Source organism: Elaeis guineensis, chromosome 6 (assembly GCF_000442705.2).
Source record: "Elaeis guineensis isolate ETL-2024a chromosome 6, EG11, whole genome shotgun sequence".
NCBI classification, from domain to species: Eukaryota; Viridiplantae; Streptophyta; class Magnoliopsida; order Arecales; family Arecaceae; genus Elaeis; species Elaeis guineensis.
Genome location: NC_025998.2, coordinates 2,309,377 through 2,329,898, shown reverse-complemented (window position 1 = coordinate 2,329,898; position 20,522 = coordinate 2,309,377). Strand labels below are relative to the sequence as shown.

At 49.7% G+C, this 20,522-nt stretch overlaps 1 protein-coding gene across 1 annotated transcript; it reads left to right on the top strand.

Annotated features, from left to right (window-relative positions):
• Nucleotides 1-17,729: 17,729 nt before the first annotated feature.
• LOC140858402 (probable WRKY transcription factor 51) lies at nt 17,730-19,819 on the top strand. Its single transcript, XM_073258876.1, has 3 exons — nt 17,730-18,237; nt 18,345-18,488; nt 18,754-19,819. Exons 1-3 carry the CDS (start codon nt 17,939-17,941, stop codon nt 18,899-18,901), a joined length of 591 nt encoding a protein of 196 aa, XP_073114977.1. The 5' UTR covers nt 17,730-17,938; the 3' UTR covers nt 18,902-19,819.
• Nucleotides 19,820-20,522: the final 703 nt, after the last annotated feature.

The window sequence follows — 20,522 nt, the reverse complement described above, 5'->3', positions numbered from 1 at the left end:
CACATGTACCAAAGCATAAATGGGCCTTGGCCCACACGGCTATTGTGAGCTCTTTTTAGGGGTTGTCTCTTCCGGTCTACTCAGTATAAATTAACTTTATTCTAATTATCACCAACTTTTTCTTGCTGTTGTGAGCTCTAGAGAATGAATAAAAAATTCTTTTTTTAAATGCATTCGATTTCTTTATGATGAATTCAACACCAAAAAGATAAAGCTAGATGAATCTTTGCATCATGCACATTGTTCCTAAAAAGCCTAGCACACCGGTTCGAATACATGAAGCAGTCTAACTAGACATGAAAAACTAACAGGAATGAGACATGAAAACCACAACCTCCTCGACAAAAAGGAGGGAAACAATACTTTGATGTTGCCACTTGTTTCTTAAACATGTCATCTTTTTGACTTTTTAATGCAAATCCAGGACCTTTTCCTTTCTAGATTTTCATCAGTTATCGTTGCATGCTTTTAGTTCAACATCATCATTGGTTGAATTACTCATCCATGGCAAAGTAGGATTAAGAAATTTCGCTATTTCATTCATGGCCATAAGACTCTTTCTTTATTATCTTCTTCTTATACTTTTTTTTATCAACGTTCATGCAATTATAAAACATGTTTTGGTTTGCATAAAAAATTTTTGTTCCATAAAATATTATTTATGAAAAATTGATTCATAAGAATATGGTGCTAAAAAAAATGATTTTGGCATGTTTGGTTGACTATGCAAAAATGATTTATTTCAGAGTATTTTATGTTTGGTTGAGCATCTACTTTCTTGAAAAAAATTATGTAAAATATCAATTATATTGTTAATAAATATAAAACCATATTTTTTTACTCCCAAACTTTGTATAAATATTAATATATTATTTATACTAATATAAATTTAATATTAATATAATATAACATTAGATCATAATAATTTATTACATTGTATAATATTAATATATATTTATATTATACATTAGTATAATATAATAATACTAATATAATATTATTATAGTAATTTAAATATTAATATAATAATATAGGTATAATATCAAAAATAAATAAAAATATTATATTATATTATTTTTTATATTATTATAATATAGAAGGATGGCATTAAAGGGTATTTTAAAAAAATAGAGGGCTTCAACTTCCATCCCATATAAATTCCAAAAAGCCACTTTTTTTTATGAATTTTTTTTTCATAAAACATGAAAATTATATTTTTTTGAGAAGATATATTTCCAATCTCTTCTCTTAGAAAATTTCAACGAAATAAGGGAGATTTTCTCTTCTCAAGAATCATACGTTCTTCCCTCCATTTCTCGTGAAACACATGGGTCCATAGTTTCTATGACAAAATTGCCTCTCTTTTTTTTTTTGATATATTTGAGAAACTGCAGGAAAAAAGAAAAAAAATTTCTTGTCTGGTCATAACAAGACCGAACGTAATGGTAAACCAGTGAGGCCAAACCAAAACACGTTGAATCGGGTCAGCTCAAAATCATTTAATACCTGGACATCCTGGTTGGGTTTAAGTCTCCATACCAAAAGTACTCAATTTCTTAATAACATGCTCGAATTTAACAATAAAATAGGCATTATCTTCCATCACATGTTAACCATCTTGTGCATCACATGTTTCCATAGTGGAAAAACAAATTTCATATCCAAAACATAAATGAAATCCAACCATTCAACGGTTATCCTTCCCGGCTTCAAATCCACCACATATCTTCAAACAGACTTGTCAAAATCAAGAAAACCAAAGAAAAAATTCATGCATGTATAAATAAATGGATAATGAGTCAAAAAATACCGGATTGATTGTCAAACATTGAATAATTTACAAGTGGATAGATACCCATTGGAGGCATTACAGAATATGGAGAACAAAGATAAGCAAGAGGCTTACCTCCAATCACCAGACCTTGCCATGCAAGCAGAAACCCACACAGCATGTGGTAGGGCACAGGATTAAAGTTTTTTTTTTTTTTTTTTCCCTCTCCTTCCGGTTGGGTCTGGGAGGCAGAGATTGGAGTGGCATACACGTAAATGCAGGGGCAAAACCAGGGGTAGCTGGTCAAACATGGGGTTCCACGAGTCCCATATACGGAGGCGGATATCGTGGCACTCGTCTGTGGGTCGCGGATGTGAAATGCCGAAATTGTAATCATTCATTCGGATTTCGGATTGCCCAACCCTCCTCGGTGAGGCGTGCGACAAAAGCACAACAAAACACCTATCAAGCATAGCATTTGACCCATTACATATATAGTTACAAGAATAGACATGAAACATAGACAGTGCTTGATATAGTTCAGCTGCTTCAAATAAAATTCTGGCTTGCTCTTTGAGCCATAGCATAGAGAGAATTTGGAAATATTGAAAGTAAACTGCGGTGGGAGTTTACCCATTTTCCTGAGGTATTTGAGATAGAGGAAAAGAAGTCCACCTCTTTTGTATATTATACAGCTCTTGGCATCCTGCATTAGCTCTTTGTGAATGACATTGATATCTCTTTGGTTTTCCATCCAATTTGCTCATACAATAACGAACCAAGTGAATTGCTAATGCTCTTTCCTTTCTTTTCTTTTCTTTTCCTTTTTTTTGTTGACCACTGATTACCGAAAGCACCATAATTGGTGGTTTGGCACCTAACGATGAGAAATTTTTTTTTTTTAAAAACCCTATTGAAGATGATGTATATGTAGACCTGTAGGTGATCCATCTTGCATGCATTCCACAGCTTCACAGTATTTATTGTTCAGAATTCTTCATTGCCTGTCAAAAATGTTTTTATGGCCATTTTTGAAATGGTTGGTTTTGACTGGCTTGGATTTGTGGGCAAAGTAACCTTTTGCACGTGCCTGGATGTGCAGAATGTAGGGACAGCTGGGCAGAGAAGTCTCATGCAGCAACTTGATCTGAGATTGAAAAAAATTAATATTCAAAATATAAGAAAGAATAAATCAGGGAATGTGATCATCTGCAGATGGACGATTCCTTTCGATTTGTGTCGATGGCTGGACTCAAAGGACTGAAATATTTAAGTTTATTGACTCTTGATGCTTTCGAATTTTGAGGAAAAGGGGGTAATTGGGAGTGGTTAATTGGCAGCTTTAACCTGTTACCCATTCTCGATTGATGCTAATCACAATAACTTGATTCTTTTGACCATTATGAGCTGGTAAATTTAAAGCTGTTATTTTTTATATGCACCAATATTGGTGATTTGATGTGCTTGACCAATGTGATTTTCTACCAAATGAGTCTATTCGTTTAAGGGTTTGATGCGTGTCTTCAGAAAATAGAGACTCTCTCTCTCTCTCTCTCTCTTCTAAAACACATGCATGGACGAAAAATTGTTGGTTGAACCTAGTTTTATGGTTCATAGTGGATCACTAATAATTTAATTCTTCTTTCTCCACCTTTTTTAACTATGACAATACATACTACCATACAATTAATGCCTTTTCCCACCTTAACAATACAAATTACCATACAATTAATGCCTTTTCTCCTTTTAACTAATAAAGTATTCATAGTCCACTATGAACTAGGTCCAACCAATAATTTTGCTGCATACACACTGGAATCTAAATTATCTTCCTTCTTTTCAATTAGCACATAGAGCAATTGTAGCTTGGAAATGAAACATTCTTGCACTATCCCATACATTTGCAATTCTTTTTGCTTTCTCATAATTCCAAAGTATCTTTTGCATTTAAATTTGCAATTTTTTCTTTTATAATTACAAAGTATATTTTGCATTTGGTTCACTACATGTGTAACCTTCATGAATCACTCTCTAAATTAGTACTTCCAATTTCATCCTGCTTTGTTGATAGCGTTGATGAACGGCCATTTTAAGTGCAAAACGTTCTTATTGCCTTTTTTCCTTAATACACTTATAGATTGGATAGCTTTCTACGGTATAAATTAAAGGACTTGCCGGGGGTTTTAATATAAAGGGAAATTAGAGTCATTTTTAACTTTAAATGAATGTTTACTGACAAGATCAATTGCAAATATGACAAAAAGGTGCACTGAAAAAAACAATATGAAATGATGGGCGGATAAATATATAATAAACTATGTCTGTAAGAATATATATATATATATATATATATATATATATATGTGTGTGTGTGTGTGAAAATCACTCGTTCTCTATAGAACCTTATGTAAAATCATGGTTGTTGGTACAAAAATCCGCTTGCGCCGGAGAAGCTGGAGTCGAGGAAGTCGCGGTCGCCGTCGGGACCTGCAAGAAAGTCTAAACCGGAGGTGGGGTTGCTCCGGCAAGACCCTCCGACGCTCAAGTCAGTTCTCTGCCTCAACAAGAATGGAGTGCTCGAACGGAGAATTTAGCAGAGTTTTAAAGATGAAAAATGAGCTTATAGAATAACGTATCTGGGGTTCCCCTTTTTATAGGCGGAGGGCGCCACAGACTGATAGCGACATTCGTAACCGTTTGGTAGTGGGCCGTCCATAGTCAGGAGGAATTTATTGCGAAGGGTAGTGGAGCGGAATCGTGGCTATCGCCATAGCTTGCCATGTGGAATCAGTTGCGAGGAGTAGAGCAGCGTCCATTGTCGTGACTTGCCAGCGGATGGGAGAATCGCGCAGTATCCGTCGCAGGAAGTGGAGCAGGATCGTGGCCGTTATTGCGGCCTGTCAGGGGTGATGGAGCTGCGCGGAATCCACCGCAGGAAGTGGAGCAGGGCTGCGACCGTTACTGTGGCCTGCCAGGGGTGCAGATCCATCGACTGAAGTTCGGCAGCGGTCGGAGTCTAGCCTCCGTAGGGGTCCGGGCGGAGTCCTCCTTGCGGTTGAGGTCGTGGATGGAGCCCGGCTCCCGTGGGAGTCCGGGCGGAGTCCTCCTTGCGGTTGGGGTCGTGGATGGAGCCCGGTTCCCGTGGGAGTCCGAGCGGAGTCCTCCTTGCGGTTGGGGTCGTGGATGGAGCCCGGTTCCCGTGGGAGTCCGGGCGGAGTCCTCTCGGAGCTGAAGTTGCGGGCGGAGCCCGGCTCCCGTAGGAGCCCGGGCGGAATCCCCTGCAATTAAAATCAGAGGCGAAGTCCGGCTCCAGTAGGAGTCCGGATGGGACTTACCGGCAGCTGACGTTGAGGACGGAAACCGGCTCTCGTGGGAGTCCGGGCGGAGTCTACTTGAGGTCGAAGTTGTCGGCGGAGTCCGGCTCCCGTAGGAGTTCGGACGAAGTCTGTCTGCAGCCGTTGGAGTCGAGGACGAAGCCCGGCTCCCGTAGGAGTCCGAGCGGAGTCTTCCTGCAATTAAAGTTAAAGGCGAAGTCTGGCTCCCGTAGGAGTCCGGACGGGGCTTACCAGCAGTCGACGTTGAGGACGGAGCCCGGCTCCCGTAGGAGTCCGGGCGGAGTCTACTTGAGGTCGAAATTGTCGGCGGAGTCCGGCTCCCGTAGGAGTCCGGACGAAGTCTGTCTGCAGCCGCTGGAGTCGAGGACGAAGCCCGGCTCCCGTAGGAGTCCGGGCGGAGTCTACTTGAGGTCGAAGTTGTCGGCGGAGTCCGGCTCCCGTAGGAGTCCGGACGAAATCTGTCCGCAGCCGTTGGAGTCGAGGACGAAGCCCGGCTCCCGTAGGAGTCCGGGCGGAGTCTTCCTGCAATTAAAGTTAAAGGCGAAGTCTGACTCCCGTAGGAGTTCGGACGGGGCTTACCAGCAGTCGACGTTGAGGACGGAGCCCGGCTCCCGTAGGAGTCCGAGCAGAGTCTACTTGAGGTCGAAGTTGTCGGCGGAGTCCGGCTCCCGTAGGAGTCCGGACGAAGTCTGTCTGCAGCCGCTGGAGTCGAGGACGAAGCCCGGCTCTCGTAGGAGTTCGGACGGAGTCTACTTGAGGTCGAAGTTGTCGGCGGAGTCCGAATCCCGTAGGAGTCCGGACGAAGTCTGTCCGCAGCCGCTGGAGTCGAGGACGAAGCCCGGCTCCCGTAGGAGTCCGGGCGGAGTCTACTTGAGGTCGAAGTTGTCGGCGGAGTCCGGCTCCCGTAGGAGTCCGGACGAAGTCTGTCCGCAGCCGTTGGAGTCGAGGACGAAGCCCGGCTCCCGTAGGAGTCCGGGCGGAGTCTTCCTGCAATTAAAGTTAAAGGCGAAGTCCGGCTCCCGTAGGAGTCCGGACGGGGCTTACCAGCAGTCGACGTTGAGGACGGAGCCCGGCTCCCGTAGGAGTCCAGGCGGAGTCTACTTGAGGTTGAAGTTGTCGGCGGAGTCCGGCTCCCGTAGGAGTCCGGACGAAGTCTGTCCGCAGCCGTTGGAGTCGAGGACGAAGCCCGGCTCCCGTAGGAGTCCGGGCGGAGTCTACTTGAGGTCGAAGTTGTCGGCGGAGTCCGGCTCCCGTAGGAGTCCGGACGAAGTCAGTCCGCAGCCGTTGGAGTCGATGACGAAGTCCGGCTCCCGTAGGAGTCCGGGCGGAGTCTACTTGAGGTCGAAGTTGTCGGCGGAGTTCGGCTCCCATAGGAGTCCGGACGAAGTCTGTCCGCAGCCGTTGGAGTCGAGGACGAAGCCTGGCTTCCGTAGGAGTCCGGGCGGAGTCTTCCTTTGAGGTCGGCATCGTGGGCGGAGTCGTTGATTCTGTTGAGGACTTCAGCTGGGGGTATTTTATACCCAACACCAGTCCCCCTACTTCCGAGGTTGAATTTCAAACGAAGGAAGTACAGAGAGATGGGTACAGCCGAAGCCGTCCCCTCGAATCCCGCGCACTGCTGCCCCCAGATTTTTTGGGCATTAATTGCGCGCGTGCCGGAGTCTTTTCGAATTGGGGCGGCACGAAGGGACTCTTCGAAATTCTCGCAGGTACACTGGCCTAGGTACGGTGCAATAATGGCCCTGCCAACCGTCAGTCGCTTTTAGCCGCCTGCCAGGGGGAGTGGGACACGTGTCGGATGCGGGCTGGCTTGGGGGGATTCGCGATCATTATGGCACCGGATCCCAGGGTCTATTTAAACCCGTCCTCCCACCTTTAGGTGCCCTACTCCGTTCCTGAGTTCTTACTAGCGTCTGCCTTCTCTTCGAGAGCCCTGTTTCAGTTGGCGTCTTCTCGAGCCGTAGGCGTCTCCTGTTTTCGTCCCTCAGGTCCCTCAGAGTGATATAGGTTAGTTCCAGCACCGCCAACCTTCTTCTCACCACCTAGGGACTTCTTTTCTGTCATTATTTTTTTGCATCCCTCCGAGTTAGTTTCCTGTGGCCTCTCGTCCTCCCTTTCTGTCCGCCTTCTTAGGGACCTTTAGAGCCCCCCTTTGAAACTACTCGAAATATCTTCCGGCTCTTCTGCTCCCTGCAGTTCCGGGAGCTCCTCCGCTTCAAACCCCCAGGTCTCCGTCTCTGTAGACGAACCTGCGTCTGGGGCTGGGTCCCGCCCGGCTTTCGCGCCGGACGCCATTCCATATTCCTTGACCCCGGAGGAACTCCTTCTGATAAGGGTTCAGTATGGAGTTCCTCCGGAGTACGACTTGGAGCTGCCAGACCCTTCTGACCGGGCCAGCACTCCCCCACCCGGTCGCTTTTGTCTGTACCAGAAAGCGTTCCGTGCCGGACTCCGGCTTCCGCTTCCTTCTTTTGTTGTTGCCCTCTTCCGCTTCTTAGACATCTCCTTGGCTTCCGTGGCCCCGAATTCTTTTAGGTTCTTGATAGGATTTCTCTCCCTCTGCCACGTAGTCGAGGTCCAGCCGTCCCTCTCCTTGTTTAGGCACTTCTATACCTTCAAGCGCCATCCTTCGGCGAAGGACTGGTGGTACTTCTCCCCCCAGTTCGGCAAGAAGGGGTTGCTGAAAGGCGCCCCTTCTTCGATCCACAATTGGAAGAGGAAATACCTCTTCGTCCACTGCCCGACCCTGAGACTGGGCCTGCCCCCTTGGGGCTCTTTGAGGGATTCTGTCCGCCGGGCTCCCAGCCTGGGGGAGGACGACCTCCAGGCCGCCCAGAAGCTTCTAGCTCATTCCGCTCCTTCCCTTCCCAATCTTCTGAGGGAGCAGTTTCTTTTCAACATCGACCTGAGTCCCCAGGATCCAGCGAGTATTCATCTTTTACCTTATCTTTTCCTTTCATACCTTTCTTCTCTTCTTATCTTTATCACTTCTTCCTTCTCCCCCTGTTTCTTTCTTTCTCTCTCTCTTTTCCTTTTTTTTTTTTTTTTGGCTCTTTGATTGATTGGTTTGCTTCTTTTTCTTCTTTTCTCTTTTCCTCTTTTTCTTCTCTTTTCTTTTTCTCTTTTTCTCTTTTTTCTTTCTTTTTTTTTTTTTTTAGAAATGGACGCCGAAGCAGCGCGGATGCTCGCCAGAGGCATGAGGGCCCACAAGAGAAAGGGTGCTGCGACCTCCGAATCGGCGAAGAGGGCCAGGGCGGAGGAGACGAGCTTAGCTGCACCCGTCCAGGCGGCCCCGGCCATCGACATTCCCTCGGATGCCGAACCAACGCCTCCCCGAGCCTCCTCGAGGAGTCCACCGACTGGGGCCCCCGTTCTGGGGGTTCGCTCTACGGAGACGTCCGCCGCGGGGAAGAGAAAGAAATCGGTGGCCCGCAGGACGAGTAGCCGTCGAAATGCTGTGGACGAGTCCCTCTGCTCCGAGGAGGGATCGGAGAATCCCTTCAATGATAGGGATTTGATCAGGCGGCTGATCGACGGCTGCATTCTGTCTGACGTCGTGGAGAGGATCGACCGCATCGATCCTGAGCAGCGGGCTTGGGACTCTTTGGGGTCCTTCCTTGAGGTAAGCGGATCTTTATTCACACGGCTACTCGACCTTTGTTCTAATTCCCTAGCCGCCCTTGCAGATTGGGCACCAGCTCTTCACCTATATCGAGGCGGTGAGCCACATGAGGAGGGACATCCTCCAGGCGGAGGAACGCTGCCAGGCCGAGGTTGCTCGCCTCCAAGCGAAGACGGCTGAAGTAGCCGCCCTCTAGGAGGCCCTAGAAAGGGAGAAGCAAGCCCGGGAGGAGGAGAGGCAGATCTTGAAGAAATCGACGAGGAAGGCGGAGGCCGAGGTCGCCAACTTGGTCGAGCAAACTCCGATCCTGGTCTCGGAGGCCAGAGCCCTTACGGTGGAGGAATTCAAGGCCTCCGCGGAGATGAGGGACCTGAATGTCCAGTTCGGCCAGGAAGCGTTCATTAAGGGGTTCGAGCTCTGCCAAGAGAAGATGGCCAGAAAATTCTCAGAGCTCGACCTCGGCTTCCTAGGCGAGGAGTCTGAGGACGAGGCCGGCCCCTCGTCAGCCGCCACTGCTGTCGCAGCCCCCGCGCCGAGTTCTCCATCCCCCGCCCCTGAGGTCTGAGACCTCCGATCTTATACCTTTACTTCGTCGTAATTTTTCTTTTCCGTTTGTCTTTAAAAACCATTCAATCAATAAAGTTGAATTCCTTGTTGCGGACGGCTTCTCCTTCCCCCTCCCTCCTTCTCTCTGCTTTTCTTCTTGCAATAAGTCGTACTTTGACGCTTTTGCCTTCCGATGGCAGTGTCCTGCAGAAGCGCTCCCCCTGCCCTTGGGGGTCCCGCTGAAATCGACGATCCAGCGGCTGAAGAAGGAAGTCCTTCACCTGACAAAGAAGTTGAAGAAGACGGAAGGCGAGCTCCGCAAATCGAGAGAAGGTCACTCTGAAGCCACCACTGAGGCCACCCACTTTCGGAGTCTCCATGTGAAGGGGATCATGGAGTATAGCCGGAGGAAGGCGAACTTCGCAAAGGAACTCGAGGAATGTAAGAAGAGCGCCAGTGACCAAATTTGGACCCAGGCCGCCAGGATCAGCGCCCTCAAGGTGGAACTGTCAGCTGCGAAGGGAAAGATCGGCCAGCTGGAAGAAAATTCATCTCGGCTCTTGGCCCGGGTCGATGATGAACAGAGGTGGTCGCAGAAGGTCTCCGACCTTCAGCAGCAGCTTCAGGACGTCGAGGTGAGCCACGACGTGCAGCGGGCTAGCTGGCGCAGGCAGGTGGAAGAGTATAAAGGGAGATTCAGGACGGCGGCCGACGAAGTCGTCCGTCTCCAGAGGCAGCTGGCTAATAGGGCACAGCTTACTTCTGCCCAAGATTCTGAAGAGCTCCAAGCCCTAAGAGGCACCGTTGAGGGGATTTCTGTCTCCCTCGGGGAAAAGACAGCCGAGCTACAACAAGTGAAGATCCAACTGGCACTCGAGCGGCGAGCCGTCGCGGATGCGGAGGCGGAATCCGAGGTCTTGAGGAAGAGGCATCGAGAGGCGGAGGCTGAGAGCCAGCAACTTCGTCGGGCGCTCCAGGACGCGCTGCGGAAGAGGGAAGAGCTAGAAGAAGAAATTGAGAATCTGAGACAGTCCTGGTTAAGAGACGGAGTAGATAATTCTAGGTCAGAAGGAGCAGGGCCTCCTTAGAGCTCTTTTGTCTTTCTGTCTTTTCATGTTTTTACTTCTTTTTTGTCATTTTGCCTTTCTTTCCTTGGCCTTCCGAGCTTTGTAGTGTGTATATCGGAAATAGAATAAAAAGGGTGTTTTGTGTTACCTCGTCCGCGCGTTGCACTAAATTGCTGTCCGTCGAACCTTTCTTGTCGTTTGACTTGTCTGATGTAGACGTCGTCAGGGGGCGTCCGATCGTCGATGCGTTAGCTCGCCTTTCTCGTCGTGCGTGGCCGCAAGTCCGAGCTTGACCGTCCGGGCCCCACATTATTTCGGGGATGTCGTTGTCTTCCTAACCGGTGCCGAAAGTCTTCCTTGGCGTCGTGGACGGAACCCGGCTCCCGTAGGAGTCCGGGTGAAGTCCTCCTTGTGGACGGAACCCGGCTCCCGTAGGAGTTCGGGTGAAGTCTTCCTTTGCGTCATGGACGGAACCCGGCTCCCGTAGGAGTCTGGGTAAAGTCTTCCTTGGCGTCGTGGATGAAACCCGGCTCCCGTAGGAGTCCGGGTGAAGTCCTCCTTGTGGACGGAACCCGGCTCCCGTAGGAGTCCGGGTGAAGTCTTCCTTGGCGTCGTGGATGGAACCTGGCTCCCGTAGGAGTCCGGGTGAAGTCTTCCTTGTGGACGGAACCCCGGCTCCGTAGGAGTCCGGACCTTCCATTTTGCTCGAGCCAGTGTGAGGTTCTCCTCCCGTTACCAGCTTGGCTGTGGGGGCGCGTTAGGGCGCTGTAAGGCCTCTCCCCCCATCCGGTCTAAAAGAATCGGGCCTTCGACTTTGCTCATGTCAGGACGAGGTTCTCCTCCTATTCCTGACATGGCTGTGGGGGCACATTAGGGCGTTGTAAGGCCTATCTCCCCATCCAGTCTAAAAGAACCGGGCCTTTGACTTTGCTCATGTCAGGACGAGGTTCTCCTCCCGTTCCTGACATGGCTGTGGGGGCACATTAGGGCGTTGTAAGGCCTCTCCCCCCATCCGGTCTAAAAGAACCGGGCCTTTGACTTTGCTCATGTCAGGACGAGGTTCTCCTCTTGTTCCTGACATGGCTGTGGGGGCACATTAGGACATTGTAAGGCCTCTCCCCCCATCCGGTCTAAAAGAACCGGGCCTTTGACTTTGCTCATGTCAGGACGAGGTTCTCCTCCTGTTCCTGACATGGCTTTGTTTTTGGAGGGATCATATCCAGTCATAATAAATCCACGCCAGGTGGGAAGAGTACGTTAAGTAGAAAGGAATTTAGATTCAAGGTGAAATCGTAAGTGATACATTTACAGGTTCCCCGCTCCTCCTTGAGGCCCTCCGGTGATGGAGTCGATGGTCCCGATGGGAGGCCGGTCCCTGGGTTGCTCTTCCCTTCTTGGCCGTTCAGGCTGCGGAAGGGCTCTCGGCCGGTCTCCTCTACCCTCAGGCCTGCGGCGGATGAACCTGTCGAGTCGACCTCGCCGAATGAGCTCCTCGATCTCATCCTGGAGCTGGATGCATTCCTCTGTGTCGTGGCCGTGGTCGCGGTGGTAGAGGCAGAACTTGTTGGGGTTGCGCTTCCCGGGGTGTGTACGCATCCTCTCCGGCCTAGGGAGCTGCTCCCTGACCTCCATCAATACCTGGGCCTTCGAGGCGTTGAGGGGGGCGTAGTTGCGGAATCTCCCTGGTGGGGAACCCCGTCGAACCCTGCGATCCGGGCTTCTCTGCCTGTGCACCCGGGGTGGAGTATGGGCGCGCTTATGCCCGGGAGGGGATCGAGAGCGCAGCCGGGCTTCCTTTGGCCTTTTCTCAACTGCGGGTCTACTCGAGTCTCCCGCTTGCCGCTCCCTCGCCGTCTCTTCATCCTTCATTTTGAAGGCTTCTTCCGCTCGGGCGTATCCTTCAGCCCGAGCCAGCAAATCAGCAAAGTCTCTGGGATACTTCTTCTCCAGGGAGAACAAAAGATCATTCTTCTGAAGGCCGCCTTTCAGGGCGGCCATGGCGACTGATTGGTCCAAGTTCCGGACCTCCAGCGCCGCAATGTTGAAGCGGTTGATGTAGGCCCGTATGGACTCCCCTTCCCTCTGCTTGATGTTGATGAGGGACTCCGAACCCTTCCGGGGGCGCCGGCTGCTGACAAAATGGGCCACAAATTGGTGGCTCATTTGATCGAAGAAAAAGATGGTACCCGGTTTCAAAGCCGAGTACCAGTTCCTTGCCGCTCCCTTCAAGGTAGACGGGAAAGCCCGGCACAAGATGGCGTCAGGAGCACCGTGAAGCAGCATCATCGTCCGGAAGGCCTCCAGATGATCAACCGGGTCCGAAGTCCCGTCGTAGCTTTCGAACTGGGGAAGCTTGAAGTTTGGCGGGATCGGTTCCTGCATGATCATTTGGGAGAAGGGAGGGTCAGTACAAATATCCTCACCGTAAGCGGGAGGCGCATGGCGGAGTTCTTCAATCCGTCGGTTCATCTCCTGGAGCCTCCGGTTCAGGAAATCCTCTCGACTTCGAGTCTCGAGGGTCCTCTGGCAGAACGAGGGCAGGGATCTTCCAGGGGTGGAGTCGTGGTCCGATTGAGGACTCTCTACCCTCGGGTTTGTTTTCCCAGGAAGGACGGGGCGGCTGGCCCAGGTGGCCCGCCCCGCCACCGGATTCTGGCATTCCGGAGACGCCCTTTCCGGATGCGCTGACGCCTGCGGCTGCTGCTGCTGCATTACTTGCACAGCTTCGACGAGGCCTCTGACCTGCTGTGCCAGCAAGTCAAACTGCTCCGTGCCGACCGCCGCCGCCGGAGGAGGAGGAGGTTGAGAAACAGGAGGGGAGGCCAGAGCCTGAGATCTGGCCGCGGAGGCCGTGGACCGTCGTGTGGACGCCTTACGTGGAGGCATCGAGTATGGATCCCGCGGGGGGAAACAAGGAGTGGGTGTCGGAGGAGACAATCGGAGGCGGCTCCGTTGAACGCTCCTTTAAGAACAAGGATACTGCGAAGACACAGGCCCCTTCCTCTAGCGTCAATCCTGTTTGTGCAAAAATCCGCTTGCGCCGGAGAAGCTGGAGTCGAGGAAGTCGCGGTCGCCGTCGGGACCTGCAAGGGAAGTCTAAACCGGAGGTGGGGTTGCTCCGGCAAGACCCTCCGACGCTCAAGTCAGTTCTCTGCCTCAACAAGAATGGAGTGCTCGAACGGAGAATTTAGCAGAGTTTTGAGATGAAAAATGAGCTTATAGAATAATGTATCTGGGGTTTCCCTTTTTATAGGCGGAGGGCGCCACAGACTGATAGCGACGTTCGTAACCGTTTGGTAGTGGACCGCCCATAGTCAGAAAAAATTTATTGCGAAGGATAGTGGAGCGGAATCGTGGCTATCGTCATAGCTTGCCACGTGGAATCAGTTGCGAGGAGTGGAGCAGCGTCCGTTGTCGTGACTTGCCAGCGGATGGGAGAATCGCGCGGTATCCGTCGCAGGAAGTGGAGCAAGATCGTGGCCGTTATTGCGGCCTGTCAAGGGTGATGGAGCTGTGCGGAATCCGCCGCAGGAAGTGGAGCAGGGCTGCGACCATTACTGTGGCCTGCCAGGGGCGCAGATCCATCGGCTGAAGTTCGGCAGCGGTTGGAGTCTAGCCTCCGTAGGGGTCCGGACGGAGTCCTCCTTGCGGTTGAGGTCGTGGATGGAGCCCGGCTCCCGTGGGAGTCCGGGCGGAGTCCTCCTTGCGGTTGGGGTCGTGGATGGAGCCCGGTTCCCGTGGGAGTCCGGGCGGAGTCCTCTTTGCAGTTGGGGTCGTGGATGGAGCCCGATTCCCGTGGGAGTCCGGACGGAGTCCTCTCGGAACTGAAGTTGCGGGCGGAGCCCGGCTCCCGTAGGAGCCCGGACGGAATCCCCTGCAATTAAAATCAGACGCAAAGTCCGGCTCCCGTAGGAGTCCGGACGGGGCTTACCGGCAGCTGACGTTGAGGACGGAGCCCGGCTCTCGTGGGAGTCCGGGCGGAGTCTACTTGAGGTCGAAGTTGTCGGCGGAGTCCGAACGAAGTCTGTCTGCAGCCGTTGGAGTCGAGGACGAAGCCCGGCTCCCGTAGGAGTCCCAGCGGAGTCTTCCTGCAATTAAAATTAAAGGCGAAGTCCGGCTCCCGTAGGAGTTCGGATGGGGCTTACCAGCAGTCGACGTTGAGGATGGAACCCGGCTCCCAAGGAGTCCGGGCGGAGTCTACTTGAGGTCGAAGTTGTCGGCGGAGTCCGGCTTCCGTAGGAGTCCGGACAAAGTCTGTCTGCAGCCGCTGGAGTCGAGGACAAAGCCCGGCTCCCGTAGGAGTCCGGGCGGAGTCTACTTGAGGTCGAAGTTGTCGGCGGAGTCCGGCTCCCGTAGGAGTCTGGACGAAGTCTGTCCGCAGCCGTTGGAGTCGAGGACGAAGCCCGGCTCCGGTAGGAGTCCGGGCGGAGTCTTCCTGCAATTAAAGTTAAAGGCGAAGTCCGGCTCCCGTAGGAGTCCGGACGGGGCTTACCAGCAGTCGACGTTGAGGATGGAGCCCGACTTCCGTAGGAGTCCGGGCGGAGTCTACTTGAGGTCGAAGTTGTCGGCGGAGTCCGGCTCCCGTAGGAGTCCGGACGAAGTCTGTCTGCAGCCGCTGGAGTCGAGGACGAAGCCCGGCTCCCGTAGGAGTCCGGGCGGAGTCTACTTGAGGTCGAAGTTGTCGGCGGAGTCCGGCTCCCGTAGGAGTCCGGACGAAGTCTGTCCGTAGCCGCTGGAGTCGAGGACGAAGCCCGGCTCCCGTAGGAGTCCGGGCAGAGTCTACTTGAGGTCGAAGTTGTCGGCGGAGTCCGGACGAAGTCTGTCCGCAGCCGTTGGAGTCGAGGACGAAGCCCGGCTTCCGTAGGAGTCCGGACGGAGTCTTCCTGCAATTAAAGTTATAGGCGAAGTCCGGCTCCCGTAGGAGTCCGGACGGGGCTTAGCAGCAGTCGACGTTGAGGACGGAGCCCGGCTCCCGTAGGAGTCCGGGCGGAGTCTACTTGAGGTCGAAGTGTCGGCGGAGTCCGGCTCCCGTAGGAGTCCGGACGAAGTCTGTCCGCAGCCGTTGGAGTCGAGGACGAAGTCCGGCTCCCGTAGGAGTCCGGACGAAGTCTGTCCGCAGCCGTTGGAGTCGAGGACGAAGTCCGGCTCCCGTAGGAGTCCGGGCGGAGTCTACTTGAGGTCGAAGTTGTCGGCGGAGTCCGGCTCCCGTAGGAGTCCGGACGAAGTCTGTCCGCAGCCGTTGGAGTCGAGGACGAAGCCCGGCTCCCGTAGGAGTCCGGCGGAGTCTTCCTTTGAGGTCGGCATCGTGGGCGGAGTCGTTGATTCTGTTGAGGACTTCGGCTGGAGGTATTTTATACCCAACAATGATATATTAGTTACCATACAGTCCAATGCACTCATCATACTTAATATTCTTTTAAATATTTCATCTCTATGTTGTGCTTAAAGGGCATTTTTATAGCGCCGGTGGGCAAATCCAACAAAAAATCTCTCCAATCATCCCCAGGAGAGTTGTCTCTCGCAGAAAGAGCCATTTTGCATGCATGCTGGCCTTAAAAATTGTCTTCCAGTCAATTTCAGCCATACACCTTGGTTCAAAACAGTCTGTTTCAGCTAATTGAGACGTACTTATACCGTTAGCGTAGTCACCCTTTCCCATATGGTTCAAGTTCTCGCTTTGCCGTATGGCACACATCTAAAGAGACTGTAAACTTCCTACTGATTGGTAGAAACTACAACACCACCTTCCCACGATCCAGCGAAAGAGAAAAATATGATGATGCCTCCAAGAGTTTTGACTTTTGTGAGTTTAAGAACCGGGTGTCTCCGTCATCCCAACCCAAAAGAAGGGCTAAGTCTCATAGTGGGCACAAAGTCTAATGGTCTGTTTGACTAAATGGAGACTAAATTAGCACTCCAATTCGGAGTCGAGCCAACATCGAACCCCAACCGCACGTTGCTTTCAAGTTCATCGAACCCACTAAAGCCACCGTACATTCCGCCTTATGGACACGGGCTGGCTTGGAAGAAGATAAGTTCATCCTTTCGTCACAAAATGACATTCAAAGTCATGGCGTGGAGAGGACCAAAGAAAAGTAGTGCAAGATAATAACATTGGTTGTCTACCACGTACGAATCGGGTGTTGGTATTGGTAGACCTGTCAATGGATCAAATTTGGATCAGAATGTGGATATCCAGACTTGGACTCGATCTTAGTTACTAGTACCGGACTCGGATCCGAATATCCGACGAGTCTGGTCTTGAAGTATTGGATCCAGATTCTAATGGATCTTGGATATCCGGATCCGATTCCGAGATCTTAAACTCCTCGTCACAGGTAGTCTGAATAGCGGCAGAGACGATGCGAGGCAAAAGAAGGACGCGCGGAACGGCGAAGCCACGAAAGGCAGCAGTGACGAGGGAGAGGCGGCCCGGATGATGGCAGAGACGATGTGAGGCAGAGGGAGGGGGCGTAGATCTCACAAGGGAGAGGCGGCCCGGATCTCCTCTGTCCACAACCCTGGTGCCGAAGTCCGATCGCCGGCGAGCATGGGTGTTCACGATGAAGGGGGTCTTGGCCTCACGGTAGAAATCAAGCATAGGGGCGAAAATGGCACGGTCGTAGCCCTGATGAAAACAGTCGAAGGATAGAGGCTCAGAGACGGAGAGGATGCCGAGAGTGGGGGATAGAGATGTGGATCTCGAAGAAACCGATCTCGACCAAAACAGTAGAGAGGGAGCGCATGGCTGCGATGAGGTGGGTGATGATGTTACGGTCGGTGGTGGCTCTGATCTCGTCACCGACGGCGAGGAGGGGTGAGTTTGGACAGATCGAAAGCGAGGAGCTGGAGGAGGGAGTCGAGGGCTGACATTGATATCGGGTCCGATCGTCGGTGAGTGGATCTCGCGGCGGAGAAGGAGAGGCACCGTCAGGATCCTCAGAGAGACTGAGAAAGAGAGAGAGAGGGAGATTGAGAGATAGAGAGAGAGTGTTGGATGGGATATTAAACATTTTTAAAATATATTATATTATATTATCAGGTTTCGGATCTATCAGATTTGAGTATTACATATCTGGATCCTATCCGTTTACATTATGGTTTATTAGGTCCGGATCCAGATCCGGATAAACAGGTCCAATGCTAGTATTAGATCCAGATCCGTCGGATAAATACCCACAAGTCTCGGGCCTGGATCCGACCCGTTGACAGCACCAGATATTGGGGTCCATCAAAAGAGATGAAGAGAGGGAACCAATAAGAGTAGCAGCTCACAGAAAGTATAGCAAATTATCTCCCTCTGTTAGTTTCATTGGTGCTCCAAATCTCCCCTTGCCAAAGTGAAACAGACTTGATATTCTCTTGACCATGCTGGCTGACCACCAGCTACATCTTTCACATGAAGAGTATTATTGGAGGTGGCGATACCAGCTGAAAATAGTAGTGGAACACAAGTCTTTTAAGTCACAGATTTACCAAGTCGTCGCCGATGGGTCCTCGTCTTCTTAACTTCGAGCTGTGGGGACATGTCTATAGGTAACCCAGAACAGCAGCACGGGGTGTTGAAGTTTTCTTCCATCCCACTAAAAAGGTCTCCATGAAAGCATGGTGCCCCATTAGAAAGATCATGCAGGCTTCGCAAAATCTTCCAGCAGACGCTCACTCCAAATTGGGTTCTGTCACCATGTCCTCCTACCACTCTTTGTTATTGTCGAATTCTTCGGACAATGACTGGCCCAAAGACATGCTATTTGAGATCTCCAACCACCCAGCCTTCAATGAAGAGTCCCAGGAAGCGTACTCGGTGCCACCTCCCGCTTGCCAGAAGAATTCCTTCCTCCTGCAGGCAAATGGCAATCACGTTAACAAAACCGATGCCGGTGATTGCAGCAGCAAGCAAGTTTTCACTTCCAATCTTTTCCACAACTCATGAGCTCTGATTCTTCAAAATATCATCCGGTCATAATCCTTTGTTTTTGTATACTTTTGGTGCCTGTGTGCAGAAATAAGAATGCTGCGAAGACCGCTTCGAGGGGAGGTAGTACCAAAATTGCATTCAAAACAAAATCAGAGGTTGAGATATTGGATGATGGATACAAGTGGAGGAAGTATGGAAAGAAGATGGTGAAGAACAACCCAAATCCAAGGTAAAAATCTGCCCAAGAGTAGAGCACATACTTTAAAAAAAAAACTAGAAAAGAGAAAAATCAGAAGGTGAAAGATGGACATACAAACTGTCGGAAATCAATTGATAATAAAATGCCTGTCAGTTGTTCAGAAGAGCCTTCATATCATCCATATTCTTTCTGTGTTTTTGGATCTGCGGTAGCCAAATTATATTACCGATACTTTGCTTTGATAGATAAGTTAGTTTATAATTTAAAAACTAATAAAATGGTTGACACTTGTCAGGAATTACTATCGCTGCTCAAGTGAAGGATGCAAGGTCAAGAAGAGAGTAGAGAGACAGCGGGAAGACTCCAGCTTTGTGATAACCACCTATGAGGGGGTCCATAATCATGATGCTCCCTCCAAGCATCTGACACACCAAATTCCATGAGTCCATGACAAACATTCATGGTGACAATCAAGACTCAAGAGAGTGCTTTCACAAACCAAAGCTGACAGAGGTTTGCCAGGGTAAGAAGAATATATCTTTACAACATAATGGATGCAATCACACATTTGATCATTATCCCTTTTTGAGTAAAACTACTGCAAGATATTTGCAACTTCAATTCTCAAAATAATAGAAAAAACAATGTACAGGCCATGAACTAAGGGAGACAATATGCTTTTAGATATCAAATAGTGACATATACTGGGGGTTCACAGCCTCCTAAGACAGTGTACCATCCATCTACTTCACCAATCAGAAGAACTAATAGTATTCCGCTAAAACATTTACAGTATTTGACAGTCATATTTGCATCGAAGTGTTGTTGCTCTGACAGCTTTTGGAATCCTAGTGTGCATATCTTCAAGATCAAGACAGTATCTGGGAATTTGGGGACTGCATATTGAAAAACAAGGGGGCACAAGGGTGTGACTTTTGGGTTGGGGTGCCCAGGGCTGCTATGCTTCTCGGAATTCGATTCATTATTGATTATATATTGCTATGGGAGATGGTATTGAGACATTTTAGATGATACAGAGTGACATATACGGTGCACAACTAGCCAAATATTGCATGCACAGGAAGACCAGTACACCCATTCTTGCACCTAGAGATGATTCAAAAGGAACCGGCCAAATGTTGCAGCAAATGCAGACTGGCAAACCCATTATTGCACCTAGACGTGACCCAAAGTATGTTGAAACCGTGCACATTTCAGCAACCCTAGTCTGTTGAAGAAAACCTGATGGATGCATAGGACCAATGCAACATTCATAATGTATCACGAATGCATGGTCAAGGATGTTGAAAGCTTCTTGTTAATTTTAGAGTCCATATGGTGTCCTCAAACCAAAACTGTAATCATGCAAAAGCTTTTAATGCTTACTCATAAACAATAAACCAATATATTTATAAGTGGCATGTTCTGATTTTCCTCTTCAACAAGCTCTGCCTATTAATTATTAAATATTATGATGGATCACCAAGTTCATATATACATAGTGGGAGGTGCCAGCATCAGTAGCTATCATAGGAGCTTTCACTTCCACATATCTAGCTGCTGATAGAATCTCGCTTCGTGTCTCATCATCTCTTAGTCAATATAAATGGAAAGAGCAAAGGATTCCCTTTTTATTCCTCCTTAAAGAGAGTTATAAATTAATAGCAATTACCAGAAGCAGGTTTGAGCTGAAATAAATGACATCTATTGTCTGGCCCACAGTACGGCTTCCTCGTTTCAGGTCCACAAGCAGCTTTTTTGTTTACCATTTGAAACGTAGGTGCAATTTCCTTATGATTGAACAGAGTATCAAAGCATGCAAACATAGTTCTGTATGTATTAGTGCTGAAGAAAGGGTAAGATCTTGGGAATGGATCACATATAAACTTCAAGAGAATAATTCTTATGTTAAAGATGAATCTTTGCAATAAAAGAACAGCAAAGAACTCCAATGAAAAAGATCAAGAAAAGCAAGATATTCTTTTGTTTACAATTTATCTATTTTCCCTTTTTTTTCTTTTTTAGATAGACATTTTCGTTTATCTATTATATTCACAAAAGCAA

Excerpts from the sequence above, each read along its gene's own strand:
- LOC140858402 (XM_073258876.1), top strand. The coding sequence starts at position 17,939 with ATGAAAGCATGGTGCCCCATTAGAAAGATCATGCAGGCTTCGCAAAAT. Across the intron at positions 18,238-18,344 it reads GCCGGTGATTGCAGCAGCAA|AAATAAGAATGCTGCGAAGA; the intron begins GCAAGTTTTCAC and ends GCCTGTGTGCAG. Across the intron at positions 18,489-18,753 it reads AAGAACAACCCAAATCCAAG|GAATTACTATCGCTGCTCAA; the intron begins GTAAAAATCTGC and ends GACACTTGTCAG.